Source organism: Macrobrachium nipponense, chromosome 4 (genome assembly GCF_015104395.2).
Source record: "Macrobrachium nipponense isolate FS-2020 chromosome 4, ASM1510439v2, whole genome shotgun sequence".
Classification (NCBI taxonomy): Eukaryota; Metazoa; Arthropoda; class Malacostraca; order Decapoda; family Palaemonidae; genus Macrobrachium; species Macrobrachium nipponense.
The window spans coordinates 78,190,174-78,214,762 of record NC_061100.1 but is presented as its reverse complement, the minus strand read 5'-3'; the positions used below and the strand labels follow the sequence as shown (position 1 = coordinate 78,214,762).

The window sequence follows — 24,589 nt, the reverse complement described above, 5'->3', positions numbered from 1 at the left end:
CTTCCGAAGCCACGTGCGGCCCGGTCGGGTAGCCTAACTGTGAAAGCCAAAATAACCTAGCTAATATATCATTGTTAACAAACTTGTAAATATAACAATCAGTGTGCAAGATGTCTAGAGCTAAATAAATCTGACTACAATTAGTATGAGGAACTAATTGAAAGTCGCCATGTAAACAAGAAGCTCTGGGAGGTAGCGACATCAAAATGGCTGTCGGGGGAGCGGCATCATCTGAACTTCCCAAGACTTAAATTACCAAAATAATTAGTTATACTGAATATCGCTACCTCCAGAATAATAGCATTGATAATTGCAACACCCAACTTGGTAGTAGAAGCTTCGAGAAGGTCAGACATCTTCTAAAAGGCACAAATTCTAATCTAACCACAAGAACGTGTGTATGTCTCACGATGCTATGAAAAGGAATGTTTGGAATCACGTGGGTAGTAGTAGTGGTAGCGGGCAGTAGCTGGATGTAAAACGGCACCTCGTAGTAACAGGGGATGTTGAGAGAGGAGAGAACTAATTGGTAAGAGACCTCTGACAGAGGTTTTAACACGCCCCAGTTACTATACCGACACCCTATATGGGTGAGCGAGCTGGGTATATTCCTAGCATTCCATGCAACTTTTTTCTCTGGTATATATAGCAGTTTCATACATTCAACTTCCCTGACAGATATATACTTAGCTATAGACTCCGTCGTCCCCGACAGAAATTCAAATTTCGCGGCACACGCTGCAGGTAGGTCAGGTGATCTACCGGCCTGCCGCTGGGTGGCAGGAATAGGAACCATTACCGTTCTAGAACCAGATTTTTTCTGTCGCCGTATTGTAAACATACGTTGCTGTACCTCCTGACTTGATTTTCGTGTTTCATCGCCATCGATCTTCTGGGCTGTCTTTTGCAGAGAAGTACTGGGTCTTTGGTTCGGCATACGCTTTTATTAACTTTTTAATGAATTTGGCTTCGAAAATTTCGAAGAATATATGACGTGTAACTACCGAAATTGTCGGTAGACACTCACTTAGTTTGCAAGAAAGGGAAATATTAATATTTATTCATTAATACGTGTAATAAGTGTTAGAATTGATTGAGGAAATATACAGGCAGTCCCCGGGTTACGACGGGGGTTCCGTTCTTGAGACGCGTCGTAAGCCGAAAATCGTCGTAAGCCGGAACGACGCTTGGAAATATGTCTTAAACTAATAAAAAGTTATAAAAAACCTTACTTGTAATCCTTTGGTTACACTACATGTCGTTTCCTGTAGTTTTATGTACAACCTGGAGTTATTTTCATAAAAGAATGCTGGTTCTTGAAGGTAAAAACTATTGTAATCCTCTGGTGACACTACATTCTTGAAGTTTTATGTACAACCTGGAGTGATTTTGCCAATCTTGAGGGCTACAAGAACAGCTGATTACATTTACGTATCATATAGACTAATTAAAGTAAATGTATCTTTAAATAGGCTTATATAGTAGTATCAACAAAACATTTCCTGCCATGAGTCAGAGCCGTTTAATGAAACGAACACTTCTCTGTCCTATCTGTTCAGAAAAATAAACGTTGCGTCAAATCAACCCGAGACCATTGTTGCCAAAGCGTCTCTCTCTCTCTCTCTCTCTCTCTATCTCTCTCTCTCTCTCTCTCTCTCTCTCACTCTCTCTCTCTCTCTCTGATCAAATTACATTGGAAACTTGACATACGATTGCCTAATATACGAATGTTTTGAGATATAACAGAAAATTTGCGAAAATATACAAGCTTTGATATACAACGAATATTTGAGATACGATTTTGCGATGAGTGTTAGTTGTATAGGTGACCGATAAATGGCGTTCAGTCTGTTTGTTTGTTGGTGCTGCATGTTAACACGTCGTTGTTTAGTTCGTTTTGTATTTTGCGCCTATTTTTCGTGTTATTTTGTCTATTTTATTATTAACCATGGGTCTCAAAGCTAAGACAAAGCAGGTGATAAGAAAAAACCCAAGAAAATGATTTCAATGGAAGCAAAACATGAAATTATAGCAAAGCATGAACGTGGCGTTCGTATCGTCGATTTGGCAAACGAGTATGGTCGAAATCCTTCTACAATATCCACGATCATCAAGCAGAAGAAGCTATAAAACCCCCGAGACCATTGTTGCCAAAGCGTCTCTCTCTCTCTCTCTCTCTCTCTCTCTCTCTCTCTCTCTCTCTCTCTCTCTCTCTCTCTCTCTCTCTCTCTCTCTCTCTCTCTCTCTCTCTCTCTCTCTCTGATCAAATTACGTACTGGATAATGTCTCTCTTTGGATACTTCGATTTTGCCAAATATTGAGGGCTACAAGAACAGTTGATTACTATTTACGTATCATATAGACTAATTAAAGTCAACGTATCTTAAATAGGCTTATATTATTAGTATCAACAAAACATTTACTGGCATGAGTCAGAGGCCGTTTAACGAAACGAACACTTCTCTGTCCTTAACTCGGGAGCGTCGGAAGACGCCTCCTCTCTCTCTCTCTCTCTCTCTCTCTCTCTCTCTCTCTCTCTCTCTCTCTCTCTCTCTCTCTCTCTGATCAAATTACTGGATAATGTCTCTCTTTGGATACTTGGAATTTGCGTTGTAATCTAACCAGAAACTTCGTTTTGTTATTATTACTGGAAAACAAGCAATGATTTTTTCATTATTTGCGCTTTTGGACTGTTATATGTAACATAGTATGTATTCATTCGCTCGGAAACTAGTTCCGCATATGAGGCGTCACTAAAAAAAACATAGAAAAATACAACATAAAAAGTGTCGAAAATCATCATAATCTCAAAATTTTTGTTGTAATCTAACCAGAAACTTATTTTTATTAATATACTGTGCTAAACTATAAAGGATTTTTTATCATAGTATGCGTTTTAAAAGCGTCGTTAACTCGGAGCGTCGGAAGCGTCAGCGTCGTAACCTCGGAACAAGCGTCGTAACCCAGGACGGATTTTTCCATTGAATATTTAAGAAAAAGCGTCGTAACCTCGGAACGTCGTAAGCCGGAAACCGTCGTAACCCGGGGACCGCCTGTACTGACTTTCTACTTTAGGGAGTCAGAAAAGAATATAAGTAGATATGCTTCCTTTAGAAGTTTTATTCGCTACTCGTACTAACGAGCAGTTAGAGTATTAACAGTACTAGTAGTGTTGCATCCTCATCACCTTCTTATTTCACAGAAACTTCAAATTCATAATTGCAATTTGAAGACAAGGATGTAGCTCAAAATGTGAGCTATTAAAAGGTAAGAAGTGATTACAGTGTTCCCCATTGCAGTGGAGTGTGCGTCTGATCGGCTCTGCCTCGCTCCCAGGTCTAGACCTCTTCCAAACTCACATGCCCAGAGGAGAAGGAATGTCGAAAGCCGCACGGAGGTTTCAGAGAATCCCCACCGGTCGGGCGTCCCCTTGGCAGGTTCTGTAGTAGCGTCCCAGACTGCCAAGGATAGCCGTTGGAAAGGCATCCTAAAATAGTGTTTTTCGTCATCCGATTCTTCATCGAAAGGAAAAAAGGGTGGAGTTCTGACAAGCTATCGAGACCTTCTAAAAGAAAATCTCCAACTTGGGATTCTAGCCCTGAAAGTTTTCTGGAGGACTATCCACCTGAGAAGAAGAAGAAAGATATTTATTCATCAAATCCTCCTTCCCCTAGATCGGATACGGAGAAAGAAGACGCCACTACGAAGATCCTAAGATAAATGCAACAACAGATATCTTCGTTAATGGGAGTTTTGAAGAAGGATCCTCCCAGGAGGAAGGATCACTTCCTTCCCGTTAAGAGATCCCGTCCGATAGAAGTCTTTGACAGCTCGGACGAGGCGCCTGCCAGGCGCAAAACACCGACAAGGCGAGAGGATTCTAAAGAAAGACCTGAAACTCCTACTAGGCGAAAAGCGCCTGAAGCGCCTGAAACGAGGCGCAAAGCGCCTGAAGCGCCTGAAACGAGGCGCAAAGCACCTGAAGCGCCTGAAATGAGGCGCAAAGCGCCTGAAACGAGGCGCAAAGTGCCTGAAGTGCCTGAAACGAGGCTCAAAGCGCCTGAAGCGCCTGAAACGAGGCGTAAAGCGCCTGAAGCGCCTGAAGCCCCTGAAACGAGGCGCAAAGCGCCTGAAGTGCCTGAAACGAGGCGCAAAGCGCCTGAAGCGCCAGGAGCCAGGCTCCAGGTGCTATGAACCAGGATCTTCATCGGAAATGGAGTTAGAGGCGGACCGAGAGGCTCCTCTTTGGGAATTTTCGCAGGATCAGTTTTCACCTGACAGGGTCTCTAGATGTCGCACAGGCGGCCGTAGCCCTTGTCAGGATATGCCTGATTCTGCGAAAGGTGAAAGACATTCGAGGCCTTCTCCTGATAGGAACGGGAGTTGTCGCACAGGCGGCCGTCGCCCTTGTCAGGATAGTTTTAATGCAAGTAAAGGCAAGAGCAAGATCGGCCTTCTCCTGGCGGGGACTCAAGATGTCGCACAGGCGGCCGTAGCCCTTGTCAGGTTAGAGTCGGTAATGCTAAAAGCCCTTCACCTTACGAAAGGAGGCACTCTCCTCCGGTTTCTCATTCTTCTCCCAACTTGATGGACAGGAAATGGAAGATAGATCGGAATTGGAAGCCAATAAGGGGGCAGGTCTCTCAGTTTATAAGACCTTAGCGACCTTTTTTATTGAGAGAATTAGTTCATTATTAGTAAGAGGATATTAAAATCATCCTCCTTCTAAAAAATAATGCAACCAACCATTTACAGAAAGAGTGGCAATCGTTTGGAAATTGAACAAGATTCGTACGAGCTCTCATTCATTGATTAGAGGCTCTTCCAGATAATAGAGGCGTAGAATACGGCCTTATCTCCAAGAGAATAAAAGCTTGAGATATTCTCTTCGATCCTCGGTTTTCATTTACGATCTCTTTCGACTAATACTAATTCGGGTTTATTGACGAAAAGAACGAAGAGAGTAACATTTCCATTCTCTCTCTGCATCGGAGAGGAAAGAATGTAGTAAGAGGATTTGGTGTATACAACTACTGAATGACAAGTCATATACGCATACCATAGTTGCCTTTGTGGTTCGCTACGGAATTATCTATATCCTTACAGGAATTTCCTAGTAAGGACTTCGCTTAAAAGGTTTGTTACGACAATACCTACTCAGCTTCGGTATTTAACAAAGGTTGTTTGGCTTAAATATGCATTATTGAGAGCTTCCTTAGACTCGAGAATAATTTTATTATATTCCTTCATTGAATTGAGTAACTGGCAACTCAGGAAGAATGCAGCCAGGCAGCGAACGAGACGGCTGTCATTGTAAGCCAATACAGTACCATCCAGTTCTCGGTCATGAGCAGTTGGTTACATCTCTCTTCCTACGGGATCGAATGGTTAACCGTATCTTCCCCCTACAATCATGGACTTAGCCTCGATTTGAGGGGATTTATAGGCAAACATGAATAACATGGTATTCGTTTTGCTAAGGAGTTTTCAATAAAAAGATCCCTTGTAACCTGGTAATTTCATAATATTGTATTTGATGTTTCTGTGGAGAGTGGTCAATAAAATATCTATCTATCTATCTATCTATCTAACAGGATTATAGGAATGAGACAACAATATGAATTTAATGCAGTAGAGCTGTATATATTATTTGATGCTCTCATGCTTACGGAAGCAAAATAATGGACTTGCTAACTTTTCGATATAGCGAGTTATTAATCGAAGGGTTCAGCAACCGCTCTGACAGCAGGCTCGGTAACGGCACGGTTCGTTCCTGATTTTGTTCCCCGTCTAACTGGAAGGGTGTTCGATCCCAAGGAGGGACGAAATGATTTTTTCAAATCAATTTGACCAATTCCACAGCTCTCTCATATCTCAAGGAGCATCGAGAATCTCTTTGTTCGCCCATGTTTGCGTTAACAAGAGAGAACCTGTTTGGAACACAGACACGGAACGTAACGATCCTTAAGAGGTTTGCTGCACGATGTTGCACGTCCGTGAGAACCTTCTCGATCGACGATATAACTATTGACTTATGTCTAATCTTAGTTGGAAAGAGAGTTGTGGAAACCTGCGAGATGTCTTCTTCATAGATCTCTTCGCAAGGTGGAAGACAAACAGGCTTCCTCTAGACTGCTTCCTTATTCTCGAACCAAGAGAGGTAGCAGTATACGCCATTTTTAGTTTAAATGGGGAATAAATTTTAGTTTTTTTTTTTTCCCCTAGATATATAAATTCTTAACAGATATTAAGATAAATGGGCATCAAAGGAAGAGAGGATGATACCTTATGCCTCATTTTGGCCTTAAAGAGGTTGGATTCACAGAAGTCACGTTCCTCTCACAGCATGTTTTGGAAGGCTTTTCCAAGAGAGTCTGGAGATTCTATCAGCATCTATTATGATTGGACCTTAACAACCTCTACACTCTAAGTCTGTCCGCGTGCAGACTGACCAGAAGTGGACATGAATGAGAGGATTTTTTCAAGGTAAATGACAATAGTCATGGCCAAGACATAGAATTGCTGCAGATCGTGCTAGATGGAATGAGGAAACTGTCCTCTTCCGATACCTCTGTGAACCACATAGCGGTTTTTTCTTCTCTTTCAGGGGGAAGAATCACCTTTGTATATATCTGCTATCAAAGAACGCAGTAAAAGGCTATACTCTGTCTATACAAGGGGAATTAGAGATAGCAGAGGATTAAGATCTTCATGATCTTATACGATACCTCAATACGACAAGAGTAGGATATCATGTACTTCGAATGGGATCTTTTGTGGCCTCAGATTCCGTGTTCCGGCAAGATGGAACTGCTCCTCATCAAACTTCTTGAGAAATTTTATGAGGGAATTCTTTGTTTCTCTTGGCCCTAAACGATCAAGAAGACAAGTGAATTTTTTGTGCATCGGAATCTCGCATCAGATTCAATGGAGACTTGGCAAAGGGTTCTTGCCAGCATAGTATGTCTGGCAAAAGAACTAAAACCCTCTATTCCTGACTCAACGCTTTCAGATAGAAGTTTCGTTGCCCAGGCAGGGTACTTACGTTTTCACCTACAGAAGAAGAGATGGTTTAAACGTTTGCCTACAAAGTCTTTGGGATGCGATGAGGGCTCGAAATGCTTCCCAGAAGGTATTCAGAGGGATACAATAAAGAGCTAGAAATCAGGAGTCCTCCCAATTTCAGCTCGGAGTCTCCTTCGACTTCCAAGCTCCTCCCCTTCCTTAGGACAAGGATAGGGAAGATTCTGCAACGAGGAACTTCATCAACAAGTAAGAAGAGATCTCGTTAGCAACGGAAGGATTCAAGAAGGATCCTCCTCGGAGGAAGACTCTTATCTCTCGTACTGTTAGATGTCTTATCGTCTAATGGATGTAGTTTACTACAATCACCTCCCCTTGCCGGAGAGGCCAAAAGCTCAAAGTGGAAGAATTTCTTCCACCCTTCTCCAATCTCCTGATAAACTATTGTGGAGGTTCAGGACTTTCGGACAATGTAGCGCCAACCAGGCGCCAAATGCCAAAACAGGCGTAAAAAATGCCAGAGGCAGACAGTTTCAAGGAACACTGTCATTGTCTGATGAAGAGAAAGAGGGGGCCTCCAACCTAGCGCAGATGCGCTAGAGGCGAACAAATCGGACAGATAAGAGTGTCCGATGTGGACATCGCCAGACATCCTCGAGACTCTACCAAGCTCGAAGCTCCAGCAAGTGGAGAGGAGTCAGCCAGGCGCCAAGCGCCAAATAGTGCCAGTCTGGAGACAGGCGCGAAGCTACTTCCAGGCTCAAGGTGCCAGCCAGGAGTCAGGCGAAAAGCACCTTCCAGGACTAGGTGCCAGCCAAGCGTCAGGCGCCAGGCAGGCACGAGGCGCCAGCCAGGCGTGAGGCACCAGCCAGGCGCGAGGCGCAAGCCAGGCTCTAGGCTTCATCCACAAGAGATCCATTTCAAAGAAAGCCTTGGTCTTCCTTGAAACAAGTGTGATCGCTAAAGCACTTCATGAGTAACTTGATGATTCCTTCAAACAGCTGAGAATTAAAAGCGCATGAAGTGCGAGCTTTTATGAATTCTTGTTCTTTCCATAACAATATGTCATCAGGACATATTAGCTGTCACTTACGGGAGATGCAACTCTGTGTTGACTTCCCATTACACGAAGGAGGTCAAGTTGACCTACGAGAGATCCTTCTCTCTTGGTTATACGTGTCTACGGATACGTTGCTGGGATAGGGAGCCGACACTGATCCTTAACCCTTAAACGCCGAAGCGGTAAAAAAAAAAATGTCTCCCGTGTGCCGGAGGTGTTTCAGAGTGAGCGCGGAAGCGGAAAAAATATTTTTTTCAAAAAATCACAGTAGCTTCGCGCCTGTCTCCATTTTTGGCTCCTTTTTTTTGTCATTGACTGAAATTTAGTATGCAACCATCAGAAATGAAAAAAATTATCATTATCATATATGAATAATGCGATATATGATATCCCAAAAACGAAATTTCATATATAATTGTATTCAAATCGCGCTGTGCGCAAAACGGTTAAAGGTAACAAGTTACTTTTTTTTCCTTGTAATGTACACTAAATTGCGATCATTTTGGTATATAACACATTGTAAAACGATAAAAGCAACACAGAGAAAATATTATCACAAAATAATGCATGAATTCGTAACGCGCGGACTTAAATATTTTTTTCAAAAATTCACCATAAATCTAAATATTGTCCTAGAGACTTCCAATTTCTTTCAGAATGAAGACAAATGATTGAATATTACTATACTATAAGAATATTAGCTTACAAATGCAGTTTTCGACCATATCTGACGAGTTAAAGTTGACCGAATGTCGAATTTATTTTATATATATTTTTTTTATATGCAATTATTTCGGAAATAAGAAAAGCTACAACTTTCAAATATTTTTCGTTTTATTCTACATGAAATTGCGCACATTTTCATATATAAAACTCTATGAAATGCCTAATATGAAACGAAGCAAATATTCCGAGAATGGGACGTACACATTTCGGAGATTTGTGGCAGAGAATCCGTGCGCGGAGGGAAGGAAAGTTTTTTTTTAAATTCATCAAAAATTTAAATATTGTGCTAGAGACTTCGAATTTGTTTCAAGATGAAGATAAATGACTGAATATTACTAGACTGTAAGAGTTTTAGCTTACAATTGCGTTTTTCGACCATTTCGGTAGAGTCAAAGTTAACCGAACGTGGTTTTTTTTCTATTTATCGTGATTTATATGCAAATATTTCAAAAATGAGAAAAGCTGCAACCTTCAATTATATTTTGCTGTTATTCTACATGAAATTGCGCACATCATCATATACTTTATGTAACGGCTAATTTAAAATGGTGCAAACATTACCACAATCGCACGTATGATTTTTTCGGAAGAGTTACCGCGCGGATGTAAAGAAAATGTTATCTTTTTCATAAATTCACCATAATCCGAAATATTGTGCTAGAGACTTCCAATTTGTTGCAAAATGAAGGTAAATGATTGAATATTACTAGAATATAAACGTTTTAGCTTACAATTGCGTTTTTCGACCATTTCGGTAGAGTCAAAGTTGACCGAAGGTTTGAAAATTTGTCACTTATCCTATATGAACATATTTTCAAAATTGATAAAAGCTACAACCATGGGTTGTTTTAGTTGTATTGTGCATGAAATTGCGCACATTTTCATATATAAAACTTTATGAACAGCTAATTTAAAATGGTGGGCAAACATTACCACAATCGCATGTATGATTTTTTTTCGGAAGAGTTAGCGCGGAGGCGGTGTAAGGAAAAAGTTTTTTCATAAATTCACCATAAATGGAAATATTGTGCTAGAGACTTCCAATTAGTTGCAAAATTAAGTTAAATGATTGAATATTACTAAAATATAAGAGTTTTAGCTTACAATTGCGTTTTTCGACCATTTCGGTAGAGTCAAAGTTGACCGAAGGTTGACATTTTGGCACTTATCGTTATTTATATGAAAATATCTCAAAACTGATAAAAGCTACAATCATGAGTATTTTTTTGTTGTGTTCTACATAAAAATGCACACATTTTCATATATAATACTCCATGTAATGGCTAATTTAAAATGGTAAAAAAATTATGTCAAAGTGACGAAATAATTTCCAAGATGTGTCACAGATACTTTTTAGTGCGGCAAGAAAGAAATTCGCGCTTGCGCGCCTGCGTAACGATTGTAAACAAAACAACACCTTGATCCGTGAACTCCCAGCATCCCCCAAGGCGCGTGATTCAAGAGTTTTCGGCTGGTAGGCCTAAAAGTATTTTTCCGCAAACTTTTAAAAAAACTTTTGTATGTCGACGTAAAATACGTCCAGACGGCACCCGAGAGACAAAAAATGTCGACGTAAAATACGTCCAGTCGGCGTTTAAGGGTTAACTAAGTGAGTTAATTTTTATTTTAACATAGTATTTTTACTTTGGGTTGTTTGAAAGGAGTTTGGGGATAACTCTTTTCAAATTAAGCACAAACCCTCGTGTTAGGATCAGGTGATCGGGATCGGTGTTGTGCACCTTAATTATGCCACTAGGCATAGGTATATTGTCGTGTAAGTGGATAAGACCCCAGTGACAATTGCCATCAGGTTCTGTCGAGTAAGTGGATAAGACCCCATTGACAGTCCTCCCAAGAGCTTTCAACCATAGGTCACTTCCTCGCTGAGGCTCTTGAGACGAAGCAGACTCCTAGTAATAGCTAGGAAGTCAACCCTTCGTCTAAACACATTGGAACCAAGGTTTTATTTATATATTACCTACAACGTATGTTGTTTACCTGTCTAATCAGTGAATAGCTGTCTCTTACCCTCCACCAAAGGGTGCCAATCAGCTAAGTATATATATGTCAGGGAAGTTGAATGTATGAAAATGATATTGTTATTGTACAATAACGTTTCATACATACTTACCTGGCAGATATATACGATTAAATGGCCCACCCAGCCTCCCCTCAGGAGACAGGTGGAAGAAAAAATCTGGTTCTAGAACGGTAATGGTTCCTATTCCTGCCACCCAGCGGCAGGGCGGTAGATCACCTGACCTACCTGCAGCGTGTGCCGCGAAATTTGAATTTCTGTCGGGGACGACGGAGTCTATAGCTAAGTATATATCTGCCAGGTAAGTATGTATGAAACTTTATTGTACAATAACAATATCATTTCTGGGCTCAGCCCGTGTCGGCCTATGAAATATCCTTAAGTTCATTATTTCTAGGTAAAATAATCCTAATATTACCAGAGAAAAAATAAAATCAAGAAAATGTCAGTTAAACTGACTCGCTCACTCTATAAAAGAAGTGTCGGTATGGAAATAGGGGCGAGTGGGATCACTACCACGAGTCATTTACCATTTAGACCTTCCATCATAAAATCCCCCACCTGAGAGAGCTGATACTAAAGGGTGATGCGTCCGCTACTACTACTACTACTGACGCCAAGCGGAGAGCAGCGCCTCTAGCGGTCATCCTTAATTATTAGCTCGACAACGCTAGTTGCATCTTTTTTGACTCGTGTTGTTTTCGCTTCTTGGGATTTATCCTTTCAACGATGGAACATGCTGCTATCGCTTCGGCTAAGTTAAGTGCCTCATAAGTAATAATTTTTGTATTTCAGTCTTCCAGGGACCAGTATTTTCCGTTTTTTAGGTCATATACGGTCTCCCGGTTGACTCGTGGCGGCCATGAGCCGCCTCGTGTTGTTAAGATTTCCCGGTCTTCCATACTGGGACATCTTAGGCTTATGGGCTCTATTTTACGTTCATCGTTTTATTACATCGTATTTTAGATTTAGGACACAGCCCATCCCTTTTACCTTTTATCCCTTAGTTTGGTATTTAGGGCCTACTGTGTTTTTCTCGCCCAGCATCCCAGCTCTTGCTCTTCATCGGCTACTGCTGGCTCCGAGTAGTCGACTGCTCTTCGGATCAGTTCGCCTCCTCCTGGGCTTCTTTCTCTTTTACTCAAGTGTCTCTTCTATCTTTTTAAGATGTATTTATTTATTTATCAGTGTTATTTAGGGTGTTAGGCTAGCCTAGGTGCCTTGTGCCATGTGTTGGTACAGTTTGGTTCACGTGGCCCCTCTGTGGTTGTGTTGCTATCGCGTCCTAGGCCACCTACGATCACGTGTCCCCATTAGGCCACCTTACCCTTCCCCCCCCTTTCCCTCCCCTTCCATGTGGTAGGGAGGGGTTCTGGTGGATCTCCTTGGTTGTCATGACAACCACCGTAGCCTACCTCCCTCTCCCTCCGAGGGGGCCAGAGGAGTTCCTTACCAGCTGGGGGCTAGGGTGACCACTTATCTCGGGTACTGGGTTACCCGACGGGTAGTAGTAGGGAAGGGGGGGTAGGCCACCCCCCTCTCTCTCTCGTCCGCCGCGTTTCACAGCCGGGATTCCCTTTCCTTTCCCCCACATTTCCCAACCCTTCCCCTACCGTAAACGGACGGAGCCCCCCGCTGAAGCCGGGAGCCCCTTCGGTTAGAGGTCCATCTGGCTCCGCCAGCGCGGGGTGGGAATTACTAGTGGTCTATATTGCTTGCCTACTATATCCTGGTTTTCGCTACCGGAGGAGAGCTCGCTCCTTACCCGGTCACTCCTCTAGTAGTCGAAAAGAGTCATATCTTATTCTATAAGGATATACCCTTACTGATACGATGATTTATTGGTTTAATTGTAGTTTTACGTACTATCTCCGTCGTGGTTTCGTGGGCTCCTTACCACTCCTGTTTGAAACTTTTTTCCTGTCTCCGGCGTAAGCTGCAGACCCCAACCAACCGCCTATCTAACCACACGTATTGCGGCGGAGCACTAGTTTTAATCTAACTTACATACTCCGGCATGCAGCGGAGTCTATGTTAGGCTGTAAGTGTGTACTCTGATACTCATGTATCCCTCCACTTACAGGCTACCAACTGCCAAGATCCAGGCTGTAACGCTGTTTTGTATGACCCCTGTGCCCATGAGGAATGCAGGACCCATGCCCCGTGTGCCACTACCCACAACGGGATGATTGTTTGGCACCCTGAGGCTTGCACCATCTGCTATGACCTCGTGAGTCAGCTTTTGGGTGGGGTAAGTAAACTCCTGGACATATTTCCTGTTATCAATGATTTACCCTTAGTTTTAAGCTCCTTTAAACCGTATCTCCGCCGCTAGAAGCTTCATATCGCCTTCTCTTTCAGGCTGCCGCCGTGAAAGAAGTCGCCCTAGCAACCCTGAAAGCTTGGGTAGGAGGCTTCGGCAAAAACGCCGCCGAGGGCCAGCCTTACATTTTAGATAAGAAGCTGGCCATTCAGATCTTCCCCGGAGGCAAGTCGACGGGGTACGTGGACCCCATCTCAGCAGCCCCACTCATAGCTTCCATCCAGCAGGAGGTGCAGCAGGCGTTTGGGTCCGTTTCGACACAGGAGCCTGTTCCAGACGTCGCTAACCTGGATCTTAATCTTGAGCCAATGGCGGTAGGTGCGGAGGATTTGTTGGTTGAGGTAGGTGTTTCGGGCGCTCAAGGTCTACCCTTGTGTGCTCCTGGATCTTCTTCCCCTGTCCCTTCTTCTTCCTCCTTTCAAGGCTTCACGGGATCTGAGATCCCTTTGCGTTCACCCGCTCTTTCTGTACCCCCGAAGGTGAAGGGACAGAGAGAACAGAAGACCCTCCATAAGACGACTTCCAAGAAGTCGTCATCTTCTTCGGCTAGGAAGTCTACGACATCCTACGCCGACGCGGTGAAGGCTAAGCCTAGCTCTTCTCACTCGAAGAGCTCAAGAAGCAAGGCTTCTAAGGAGAAGGCCCGCGCTCCTGCCGAGCCAGTGCCTTCTCCGGCACCTACCGGATCCACTCCGGTAACTCCTGTTGGGGTGGTGGGACCTAGTGCTTTTGATCCCACCACTTTCTCAGCAGGAGTGTTGCAACGAGTGGGAGAGATGGTTGGCTCTCTCGGTACGAGATTTGAGCAAATGTTTGCTCAACTTTCTAGTACCATCAACCAATCTGGTCAATCAATACAAGATCTCTCTAACCGTGTTAGAGAACATGATGACCGTTTCGCTGGCCTCACTCAGGCCCCTCAAGCGAACTCCCCTGTGGCAGTACTTGTCTACTCCAGCTACCTCCTTATGAATCCCTTCCAGCTCTTCTCTATGGATAACCCTTGGAGGTGGCAGCTTATGCCCCCTTCAAGGATGGCATGATTTCCATTCCGGAGTGTGGAACAAGAAGGATTGAGGACTTCGAGTTCTACCCTCCCGGACTGACTCAGCCTTTCATAGGGTATGCTAGACTGACGGTGACAGCTCTCAATAGAGAAGATAAAATCTCGAGAGAGACTGTGCTTTATAGTAGGGATCACGCACAGAGGGAATGGGTTCACTGCCTGGAGGATTGGGAGTGTACCAATACCGAACTCCAGGCATTCAAGAGCCCCTTCACTATCTTTGCCACGGAGGAGGAGGCTTCTCTTCCGTTCGCAACTAAGATAGTAGAAGCGACTCTCCAAGCAGTCCTTAAAGACGAACCCATGCCACAATTGAGAGAGGCGGAATCAACATCTCCACTCTTTCCTTCCTTCGGAGAATTGTGGGAGAACCTGCCTGCCACTTTCTCAGTAGGTAAGCTGAAACCAGACTGTGCGATGGACCAGTTTGGCGAGAAGCTCCCGAGACTGCCTGATAGCCTTATTCAGGCAGAATTCGACGCCCGTACGAGATTTGGGAGATCACTTAACTCCCTTATCATCACGGAGATGGCTGCTCTTTCTTATGCTACTGAACCACTTTTCAAATACTTGGGTTAAATCCCAGCTCCAGTCGGTTCAAGCTGATGCTTCGACTCTTTTCGGCTAGAAGGAATTGTCGAAGAGCATGTATTGCAGGAGGCAACTATTAGGCACGAGCCTAATAGGCTTCTAGCTTCCAGCATGTGGGGTGCTGACCTCTTTCCAGAAGCTTCTGTGAATGAGGTGTATCACGAGGCTGCTAGGCTTAACCAGAGCCTTAGAGCCAGGTGGGGTATCTCTTCCAAAAGGAAGCAAGAGAGCGCCCTGCTGCTGGTAAGAAATTGAAGAAAACTGGTAGGAGGAGGTTCCAACCATACCAGAAACAGCAGCAACAACAGCACTTCGTCCAAGCTGTCCCAGTTACACAACAGGGGCAGCCTTCGACTTCTAAGCAGACACAACCCATTCTCCTGTTGTCTCCTCAGAATCAGCCCTCGACCTCATACACTGTCTCGCCAGCTTTCAACTCAATGTATGAAAGCCAAGCCTTCCCAACCTTCAACAGGTTCTCTAGGGGAAGCAGAGCGAGAGGTCACTTTCGCCAACGAGGTACAGTGAGGCTCCCCAGGTAGGAGGGAGGCTGTTCCTCTTCCGTCACAGGTGGAGGTTCAGCAAATGGGCACAGAGCATCGTGTCCAAAGGATTGGGTTGGAGTTGGATCAAAGATCCTCCTCCAAACAGGTCATTCTATCAGATACCATCAAAGGAGTTGACAGATTATGCGGAGGAACTCCTTCAGAAAGGAGCTATTGCGAGAGTCAAGCATCTAAAATTTCAAGGTCGCTTGTTCAGCGTGCCAAAGAAAGGCTCAACAAAAAGAAGGGTAATCTTAGACCTGTCAAAGCTAAACTCTTTCATTCGTTGCGACAAGTTCAAAATGCTGACCATCTCGCAGGTACGGACCTTACTTCCCCGTGGGGCCGTCACCACCTCTATCGATCTTACAGACGCATACTATCATATCCCTATAGCCAGACACTTCCGTCCATTCCTAGGCTTCAAACTAGGAAATCAGACATTCTCCTTCAAAGTGATGCCCTTCAGTCTGAATATAGCCCCCAGGGTATTCACGAAAAAATAGCAGAAGTGGTAGTTTCAACAATTGAGAAACACAAGGGATAATGGTAGTAGCGTACTCGAGATTGGTTAATCTGGGCACCAACTGTCCGAGGAATGCCTCAAAGCCACAAAAAAGGTAGTACAATTCCTGGAACATCTGGGGTTCCAGATAAACAAAACAAAATCCAGACTCACTCCGGAGTCTCGTTTTCTGTGGCTAGGATCCAATGGGATTTATCCTCCCACATCTGTCAATTCCGGTGGTCAAAAGGAAGAAATAGCTAAGTCTGTGAGGCAATTTCTCAAAAGCAAACAAGCTTCAAGGAGAAACCAGGAAAGAATCCTATGGTTCCCTTCAGTTTGCCTCAGTGACGGACATCCTTCTGAAAGCAAGACTGAAAGATATAAATCGAGTTTGGCGGTCAAGAGCAAACGCCAAATCTCGGGACAAGTTGTCAGTGATCCCACAGATCCTTCGCAACCAGCTCCGTCCATGGACAAAAGTGAAGAATCTTGCCAAATTGGTACCCCTTCAATATCCCCTTCCGGTGTTAACCATTCACACGGATGCCTCCCTGTCCGGTTGGGGGGATATTCTCAATTCAAGCAAGTTCAGGGACTTGGTCCGTTTCAATTCTGCCAGCTCCACATAAACATTCTGGAGCAATGGCAGTATTTTTCTACTTACCCTGAAGAGACTCCTTCCCCCAAAGAAGTCTCATCTAAGACTAGTTTTGGACAGTGCAGTGGTAGTACATTGCATCAACAGAGGAGGGTCAAATCAAACACGTGAATCATGTCATGATAGCCATCTTTGCTCTAGCAGACAAGCACAAATGGCATCTATCTGCCACCCACTTGGCAGGGGTAAGAAATGTGATAGCGGACGCACTGTCCCGGTCAGTCCCTCTGGAGTCAGAGTGGTCCCTAGACGACAGGTCATTCTAGTGGATTTGCCAGAGAGTCCCAGGTCTCCAAGTAGATCTCTTCGCCTCACAAGCGAACCACAAGCTCCCTTGCTATGTGGCCCCCAACCTGGACCCTCTGGCTTATGCCACGGACGCTCTGTCGTTGGACTGGAATCAATGGAAGAAAATTATGTATTTCCTCCAGTGAATCTTTTCTTTTGAAAGTTCTGAGCAAGCTGAGGACTTTCAAAGGACTAGTAGCTCTGATTGCTCCAGATTGGCCAAAAAAGCAACCTGGTATCCTCTGCTTCTGGAGTTGGGTCTCCGACCTCAACGGATTCCCAATCCCAAGCTGTCGCAACCAGTACAAATGAGGACTGTGTTCGCTTCCTCAGGAATTCTTCAGACCCTAACTTTATGGACTTCATGAAGTTTGCGGCTAAAAAAGATGCTAACATTGATCCACAAAACATCCTCTTTCTGGAATCAGATAAAAGGAGTCACTATTAGACAATATGACTCAGCTGTTAAAAAATAGCATCCTTCCTGAAAGAATCAAAAACACTACAACCATGACAGTTAACTTAGCTATATCCTTTTTCAGATCCTTGTTTGAAAAAGGTTTAGCAGCTAGCACCATTACTACTAATAAATCGGCTTTGAAGAAAATCTTTCAGTTGGGTTTCCAAATAGACTTAACAGAATCTTACTTTACGTCTATTCCCAAAGCCTGTGCTAGACTTAGACCTTCTCAAAGGCCTACTTCAGTTTCATGGTTCTTAAATGATGTCCTCAAACTAGCCTCAGATACTGACAACTCGTCCTTGCACATTCATAATGCTACTTAGAAAGACGTTATTTTTGTTAAGCCTGGCTTCAGGAGCCAGAATTTCAGAACTGTCGGCTCTATCCAGAGATGCGGGTCATGTAGAATTTCTCCCCTCAGGAGAAGTTCTACTTTCTCCGGATCGCAGCTTTTTAGCTAAAAACGAGGATCCCCTTGCAAGGTGGGCCCCTTGGAAAGTCATCCCACTTCCGCAAGATCCTTCTCTTTGCCCAGTATTAACTTTAAGAGCCTTTCTATCTCGTACATCCTCTAGATCCTCAGGTCCTCTCTTTATGAGAGAAAAAGGTGGCACCTTATCAGTGAAAGGAATCAGGCAACAGATCCTTTACTTCATTAAACAAGCCAACCCTGAATCTTTTCCAAAACACATGATATCAGAGGAGTAGCCACCTCAATTAATTATTTTCAACATATGAATTTTGAGGATCTTAAAAAGTATACTGGATGGAAATCACCGACAGTCTTTAAACGTCATTACCTGAAGTCCTTGGAATCTTTAAAATTTTTCAGCAGTAGCAGGCAGGAAACATAGTTTTTCTCCTGATGCTGCACAGTAGTTGTATGTATAAGATCCAGGTCTCCTTATTTCTACCTACCTCGTCCAACATGCCTCACCCTACTGCTATGCTCTTCGTGATACTCTAGCCTTAGCCGCTAGGATCTTATTGGTGGACTGCCCCTTATTTTTTTGCTAGGGGCACCCACATTGTATGCATATAATGTGCTTCAGTGTTTCTACCCTTATTTTTATGCTAGGGTAGATCACAATGAGTTTGTATATTTTGTAAATAATAATTAATTTATTGAATCATTATATACTGTTCTAATTACCATTATACTATTATGGGCTACCAGTTTCTAGTATAAGCTAATTTTAAGTACTTTATGTTAATATGGTATAATTGACCTACCATTATTTAGTATAATCTAGTTTTAAGTACTTTTTGTTAGTATGCTGTAATGAGTCTTGATTCACTTATATTATATCAATCTTTTTACTATTTTGTTTCATTTGTCCTTTTATTCCATCTTGTCTGTTTCTCTGGTACTATTTCATAGGCCGACACGAGCTGAGCCCAGAAAAGGGATTTTGACGTAGGAAAAATCTATTTCTGGGTGATTGGCTCGTGTCGCCCTATGAAACCCACCCTGTTCTCTTTTTTAATCCACCCTGCAGGACAAGATGTTCATCTATTAAGGATGACCGCTAGAGGCGCTGCTCTCCGCTTGGCGTCAGTAGTAGTAGTAGTAGCGGACGCATCACCCTTTAGTATCAGCTCTCTCAGGTGGGGGATTTTTATGATGGAAGGTCTAATGGTAAATGACTACGAGGTAGTGATCCACTCGCCCCTATTTCCATACCGACACTTCTTTTATAGAGTGAGCGAGTCAGTTTGACTGACATTTTCTTGATTTTATTTTTTCTCTGGTAATATTAGGATTATTTTACCTAGAAATAATGAACTTAAGGATATTTCATAGGGCGACACGAGCCAATCACCCAGAAATAGATTTTTCCTACGTCAAAATCCCTTTTTTATACATTAGAAATGATGCTATAAGGAGCATTTCACGGAGCGGCACAGGTTGAGCCCAGAAATTGTAATATTTCATGAAGCTGTGTTCATTTTTATGTGTATGTCTCCCCTTTTTTTATCAAATACAGAGGTACCTCGAGATACGAAAGGCTCAACTTACGAAAAACTCGAGATACGAAAGCCAATACAAAAAATTTAACGGCTCTACATACGAAAAGTTTTCAAGATATGAAAGGTTTCTGAAAGTCCGAGATTCGCCCGGATAACAATTTTGAAACTTGCGCCGCGCACCGCCATCTTAGTACTAGTAGACTCGCCACCATCCTCCTGCTCTCCCATTGGTTCCTGATGCTAGTCGCGGCCATGAAATCCTTCTCTCCTATTGGCCAGCGTCCCTCCCATCATACATCTACTATGTACACGTGGTGGCGTGCCTCGGCCACTCGGTACCAGCATTGTTATAGTACGCACGCGGTATTCATTTTCGGGATCGTCAATGTGTATTTAAAAAAAAAAAAGTGACCAAGATCTCTCACAGGGGATAAGTGATCAAGGTCTCTCTCATGGGATAACTGGAAACTTTGCAAGGTTGGTAGAATCTCCACTCCCTGCTGAACAGAGGGTGTAGACTAATCATTTACAACATACATACCAGTACTATGTATAATCAAGGCACTTCAGTTCATGTTGAAGGTCAGCAGCCAAACATTCAGTACCCAAATCAGTTGCAGAGAGAGCATTTGGTTGAACAGGGTTTTGATGGACACCAGGGCCAACAGAGTCATGAGGTGCAAAAAAAGAACCAAGTGATAAAAAACAGAAAGTTTAAATTCTGTAAAAATAAAAAAAAAAAAAAACCTACGTAAAGTTAAAAAAAAGTTAAAAATAAAAAAGAAAGAAAAAAAAACGGCAGAAAATAAAGCCACTTTTCATAAAGTGCAATCATTTGTAGAAGACAAACCCCTGAAAAGGCTCACACAGGAACATGTGAAAAGTAGGGCAGAAGCAATCTTCCTTGGATAGTTACGATGTATAAATAATAAAGTGTACGTACGTACATACGTATCTGCCGTTTGTCCTCCTCCTCCTCTGCCGCCACTTTCGGAGATAGCCTCACTCGAAAGGTAAGCTTCCACATTTTACGTACAGTATATTTCTTGTTACCATGTACACTAATATACACTTTATTTACAGGTTATATTTTGCATTTTTTTTTATCAATTTAGGTATTGAATGGTCCAAATTGTTGTAGTATTTCATTGTTTATAGGTCAATTTAGCTTTATTATGAAATTTACTGGGGTGTTTTTGGAGGGCTTGGAACGGATTAGCCATTTTACATGTAACATGTGGTCCAAGATACGAAAACCTCATGATACGAAGGGCACCTCGGAACGTATTAATTTCGTATCTCAAGGTACTACTGTACATAATGATTTATAAAATTAAGAGATTATTTTATACATTTATACACTGCATGAATCTATCACCAGCTTTTACTTCATGAAGGAGTTCTGTAGTTAAATTTTGCTCAATTTTTCTGTAACTGATTGTTATTTTAAATTTTCATAAAAATTTTAATTTATCTCTGAAAGCTGCAGAAGGCCTCATTTGATGGCCCAGAAGGCTGCAGGTTCCCCACCCCTGCTATAACCAAGATTTCCTTAGACATACTTTTCTTATTTTCAACTTTCAGATGAATGCCAGTGTAAAGATATCTGAGTTGGTTGGAGAAGAGCAGATGGAGGTGGAAATGATTGATAATCATCAAAGTGGTAAAAAAGAAATTACTGAAAAATGTAGCAGCAGTACTGCTTCTCACCCACCGGTAAGTTTGAATTATGAAATCTCAATAGTAATTGATTTTAGTTTATTCATATGCAGAACAGACATTGGTCTTAACTTATGGATAATTCTTCTAGCTCCAGCTGGAAAGCAGTAAAAATAAAACAAACAAGGAATTGATGGCAACAAGGTAGGCTGATAGACCTAGATGGCAACTGTCAGCCTCCATTGTGTATGAGTCGAGGGAATGACATATTAGTTTCTTCTTTACCACCCTTGTAGGGATTCTTGCTTTGCTCATCTCTCCCAAGCCAGTATTCTTTGTTTGCTCATAAATTGTCTTGTTCCTACACGAAATAAAAACCTTCGGTCCTTTACATTAGGAATTGCTTTACAGCGAAGCTGGGACATGGCCGTTAAAACTCTTGAAGAAGGGGGTTAGGCAGTAACTACTGTCTGGTAGGCAGGAAGACCACCTCCCTGGATGCACACATTCCACTTGGCTTTCAGCCGTCTTCTGATGCAGAATTGTTTTCATGAGCCCTTGCTTGACTGTTGTTAATCTCAATTTTCCTGGTGGGCTCCTTTCTCTTTATTATTATGTAGTATTTGTATAACGTATATTGAATATACGTACTGTATTTGATTTTTTGTAATATTCAGACCCACTTTTTTGTGACAGCCATGAAAGCCACCTTATCCCTAAGTATGCCTTGGGGTTGGCAGCAAGGGCATAACTTAACCCTTATCACATCCTCATTCCCTTTGATATTAAGGGTGAGACAGTATATTTCTTATAATTATTAAAATATGAAACTTGTGCATGCTCTATTGGAGAATTTACTGGGAGAAAAATTCAGGGCGTTCGTCCTCTGTTTTTCTCTCCCAGTATTCATTCTTTATGCTGTTTTCTCCAGGAGAGATATCTTCTTCGCACTCTTTGCTCATTTGTCAGGTGAGGAGTTGGGGTTGTGCATTGGTGATTGGGTAACTTATTTTCAGGGGATGCTTCGGAGGGCAGTGCCCTTCAGAATGAGAGGAGTCTCATTTTATTAATCATATTTTTTTTTATAAAATTAACTTAGCTTAAATTTTGAAAACCAGCAATAGCAATAATCTTTAGTTTATGTAGGTGAATAGCCCCTCCCACTATTGGGGTAAGAGAGGAACAACTACAGCCCAGAGACCAATTTTGTTTTTGCTGGCTTAAAATTAACAGTGTTAATATCGCAGCTGAGTTTTGTATTTTGTTGGATATTTTCACCTTGGTGGAGCAACACAGTATCATTTGGCATTTATTATTTATTTAGTCTGGAATTCAAATTACAATAGTGCCTCAGGATACGAAATTAATCCATTCCGAAGCTGCCTTCGTAACCTGATTTTTTCGTATTTTGAACTACGTTTTACATGTAAATTGCCTAATTCGTTCCAAGCCCTACAAAAACACCACAGTAAATTTTATAATAAAGCTAAATTGACCAATAAACAATGAAATACAACAATTTGGACCATTCAATACCTAACATAACCTTTATTGTAGTACATACCTGTAAATAAAGTGTATTAGTGTACATGGTACAAGAAATACTTTACGTACATGTACATACATATGTAGTAAAATGTGGAACCTTACCTTTCGAGTGAGGCGATGTCCGAAAGTGGTGACAGAGGAGGAGGACAAATGGCAGAAACCATGAACACTTAACTTTACGAAACATTAAAAAATGGTAGAAAACATTACCACTAAACTTTACGAAACACATTAACAAATGGCAGAAAACATTAACACTTCTTGATTATCCCCATCTTCATTCTCCATAGAAAGCATCCTCTTCTTTCCGTGGACTTCAGCAACATTCTTGGGACCCATGGCCAATAGCATAAGTAATTAAGTTCACACACAACACGATAAAGTAACTTACAGTACAATGAAAGCGAATCACTAACACGAATTTACGTTAACTAACAAAATATATGTGAACGAACGAATTTCAGTGTTTACAATAACACTGCCACAAAAAATGGTCAAGGAACGCCTTTACATAGAGGTATGATACTGACCAATAGGAGAGCAGGATCTTACGGCGGTGACTAGCATCAGGAACCAATGGGAGAGCAGGAGGATGGTGGCGAGTCTACTCAGTTGGAGGCGCGCGAGTTTTAAAATTGTTTTCGGTGGTCTGGGCGAATCTCACACTTTACCCTTTCGCAACCTGAATTATTTTCTTTTACAGAAGCAAAAAAATCTTCGTCTTTGCTTTCGTAACTTGGATTTTTCGTAAGTAGGGACTTTCGTATGTCGAGGTTCCACTGTAATTGGATTAGTGATTATTTTTTCTGATTTAGAGTCTGATTTTGACATTCCGGTTATCATTGGGGGCTCCATTCTCAGTGTGGTGCTGATAAGCAAAAACTGCCATTAACCAAAACTCAACAATTTGTGGCACTTATGACTCCAAGTGTGTTATGGTGCCATAGCTCTATGGAAGGGATTAAGATTGAAGGAGTAAATATTAACCCTTAAACGCCTATTGGACATATTATATGTTGACTAAAATTGTCTGTCGGGTGCTTAGTTGACATACGCAACGTTGACTACAAAAAGTTTTTTTTTAAATATTCGCAGAAAAATAGTTATATGCCTAGTTTGCGAAAAATTTTAAATCACGGGCCTTGAGGGATGCTGGGAGTTCACGGATCAAGCAGTTGTTTTGTTTACAAGCGTTACCCAGCCGTGCATGCGTGAATTGTGTTGTTCTTGCACCAGCAAGCATCAGCGACGCGTTGTCGGAGAGCGATCTCTTGCCGCATTTGTGTTTTGCAGAACTTCTGCGAGTGTTAAAGTATTTGTGATGTAACAGGACGTTCACAGAGATGTCCCAACGTCGTTAGGAGCGTGAAAGGCACGTATTATTGCCTGTCGGTAGTGATCGTGTGAGGTGAGTTTTAGACTTGGATGCTGGAGAAGGACCAAGCACCCAAGGTGACTCAGCTTTCCAACGCCGTGTTGTGCGGGCCTTTTGTGGCCGAAAGTGTCCAAGGACCACATCGTGTGCCTTTTACTACACCTAGGAAGCATCGGGGTGTCGTGAGGGGCATTCGTAAACATTTGGGAGGCCTTCAACAAAAGGATATTGATGAGTACTTGTTGGAGCTCAATTAAGAGCTGCTCAAAAGTCCTCATTTTGATGGCAGTTGGTCATCTAGTGACAAGGACATCACGCCCAATGTAAATGATGACGAATATTTGCCCCCAATGTCCGTACGAGAGCCACAGCCTGAAAGTGAGCTCGAATTTAGTGGTTTTAGTGCGTATGAGGGAGAGTCAGTCGCAACGTCGCGCCAGCCTAGGTGAAGGCCGTTTGTCCGAAAGTGATAAGGGGGGTTGGAGGACCCCACCCCACCTAACATGCACCCATTCTCGGCAGCACCTGGACTGACCGTACCTGTTCCTCTCACTGCACTGGGGTTCATTCAGCTGTTTCTGATGCGGGAATTGCTGGAATACCTGGTTGCAGAGACGACGGATTACACTCGGTACTGCCGTGATGAATTGCGGACGACGTTGTCGTATCGCTGGCGGGGCTGGAACCTCATGGACATGGCGCATTTTTTGGGGCTCCACATTTTTTTTGGAATGATGCCTGCTGCTG

The 24,589-nt window shown here is 42.6% G+C and overlaps 1 protein-coding gene across 1 annotated transcript in view; it reads left to right on the top strand.

Annotated features, from left to right (window-relative positions):
• LOC135210964 (general transcription factor 3C polypeptide 3-like) overlaps positions 1–24,589 on the top strand; it is a 641,134-nt gene that overhangs the window by 62,472 nt on the left and 554,073 nt on the right. The window contains exon 2 of the mRNA XM_064243945.1: positions 20,845–20,976. Coding sequence (XP_064100015.1) covers positions 20,845–20,976 — 132 coding nt within the window. The remainder of the gene's footprint in view (positions 1–20,844; positions 20,977–24,589) is intronic.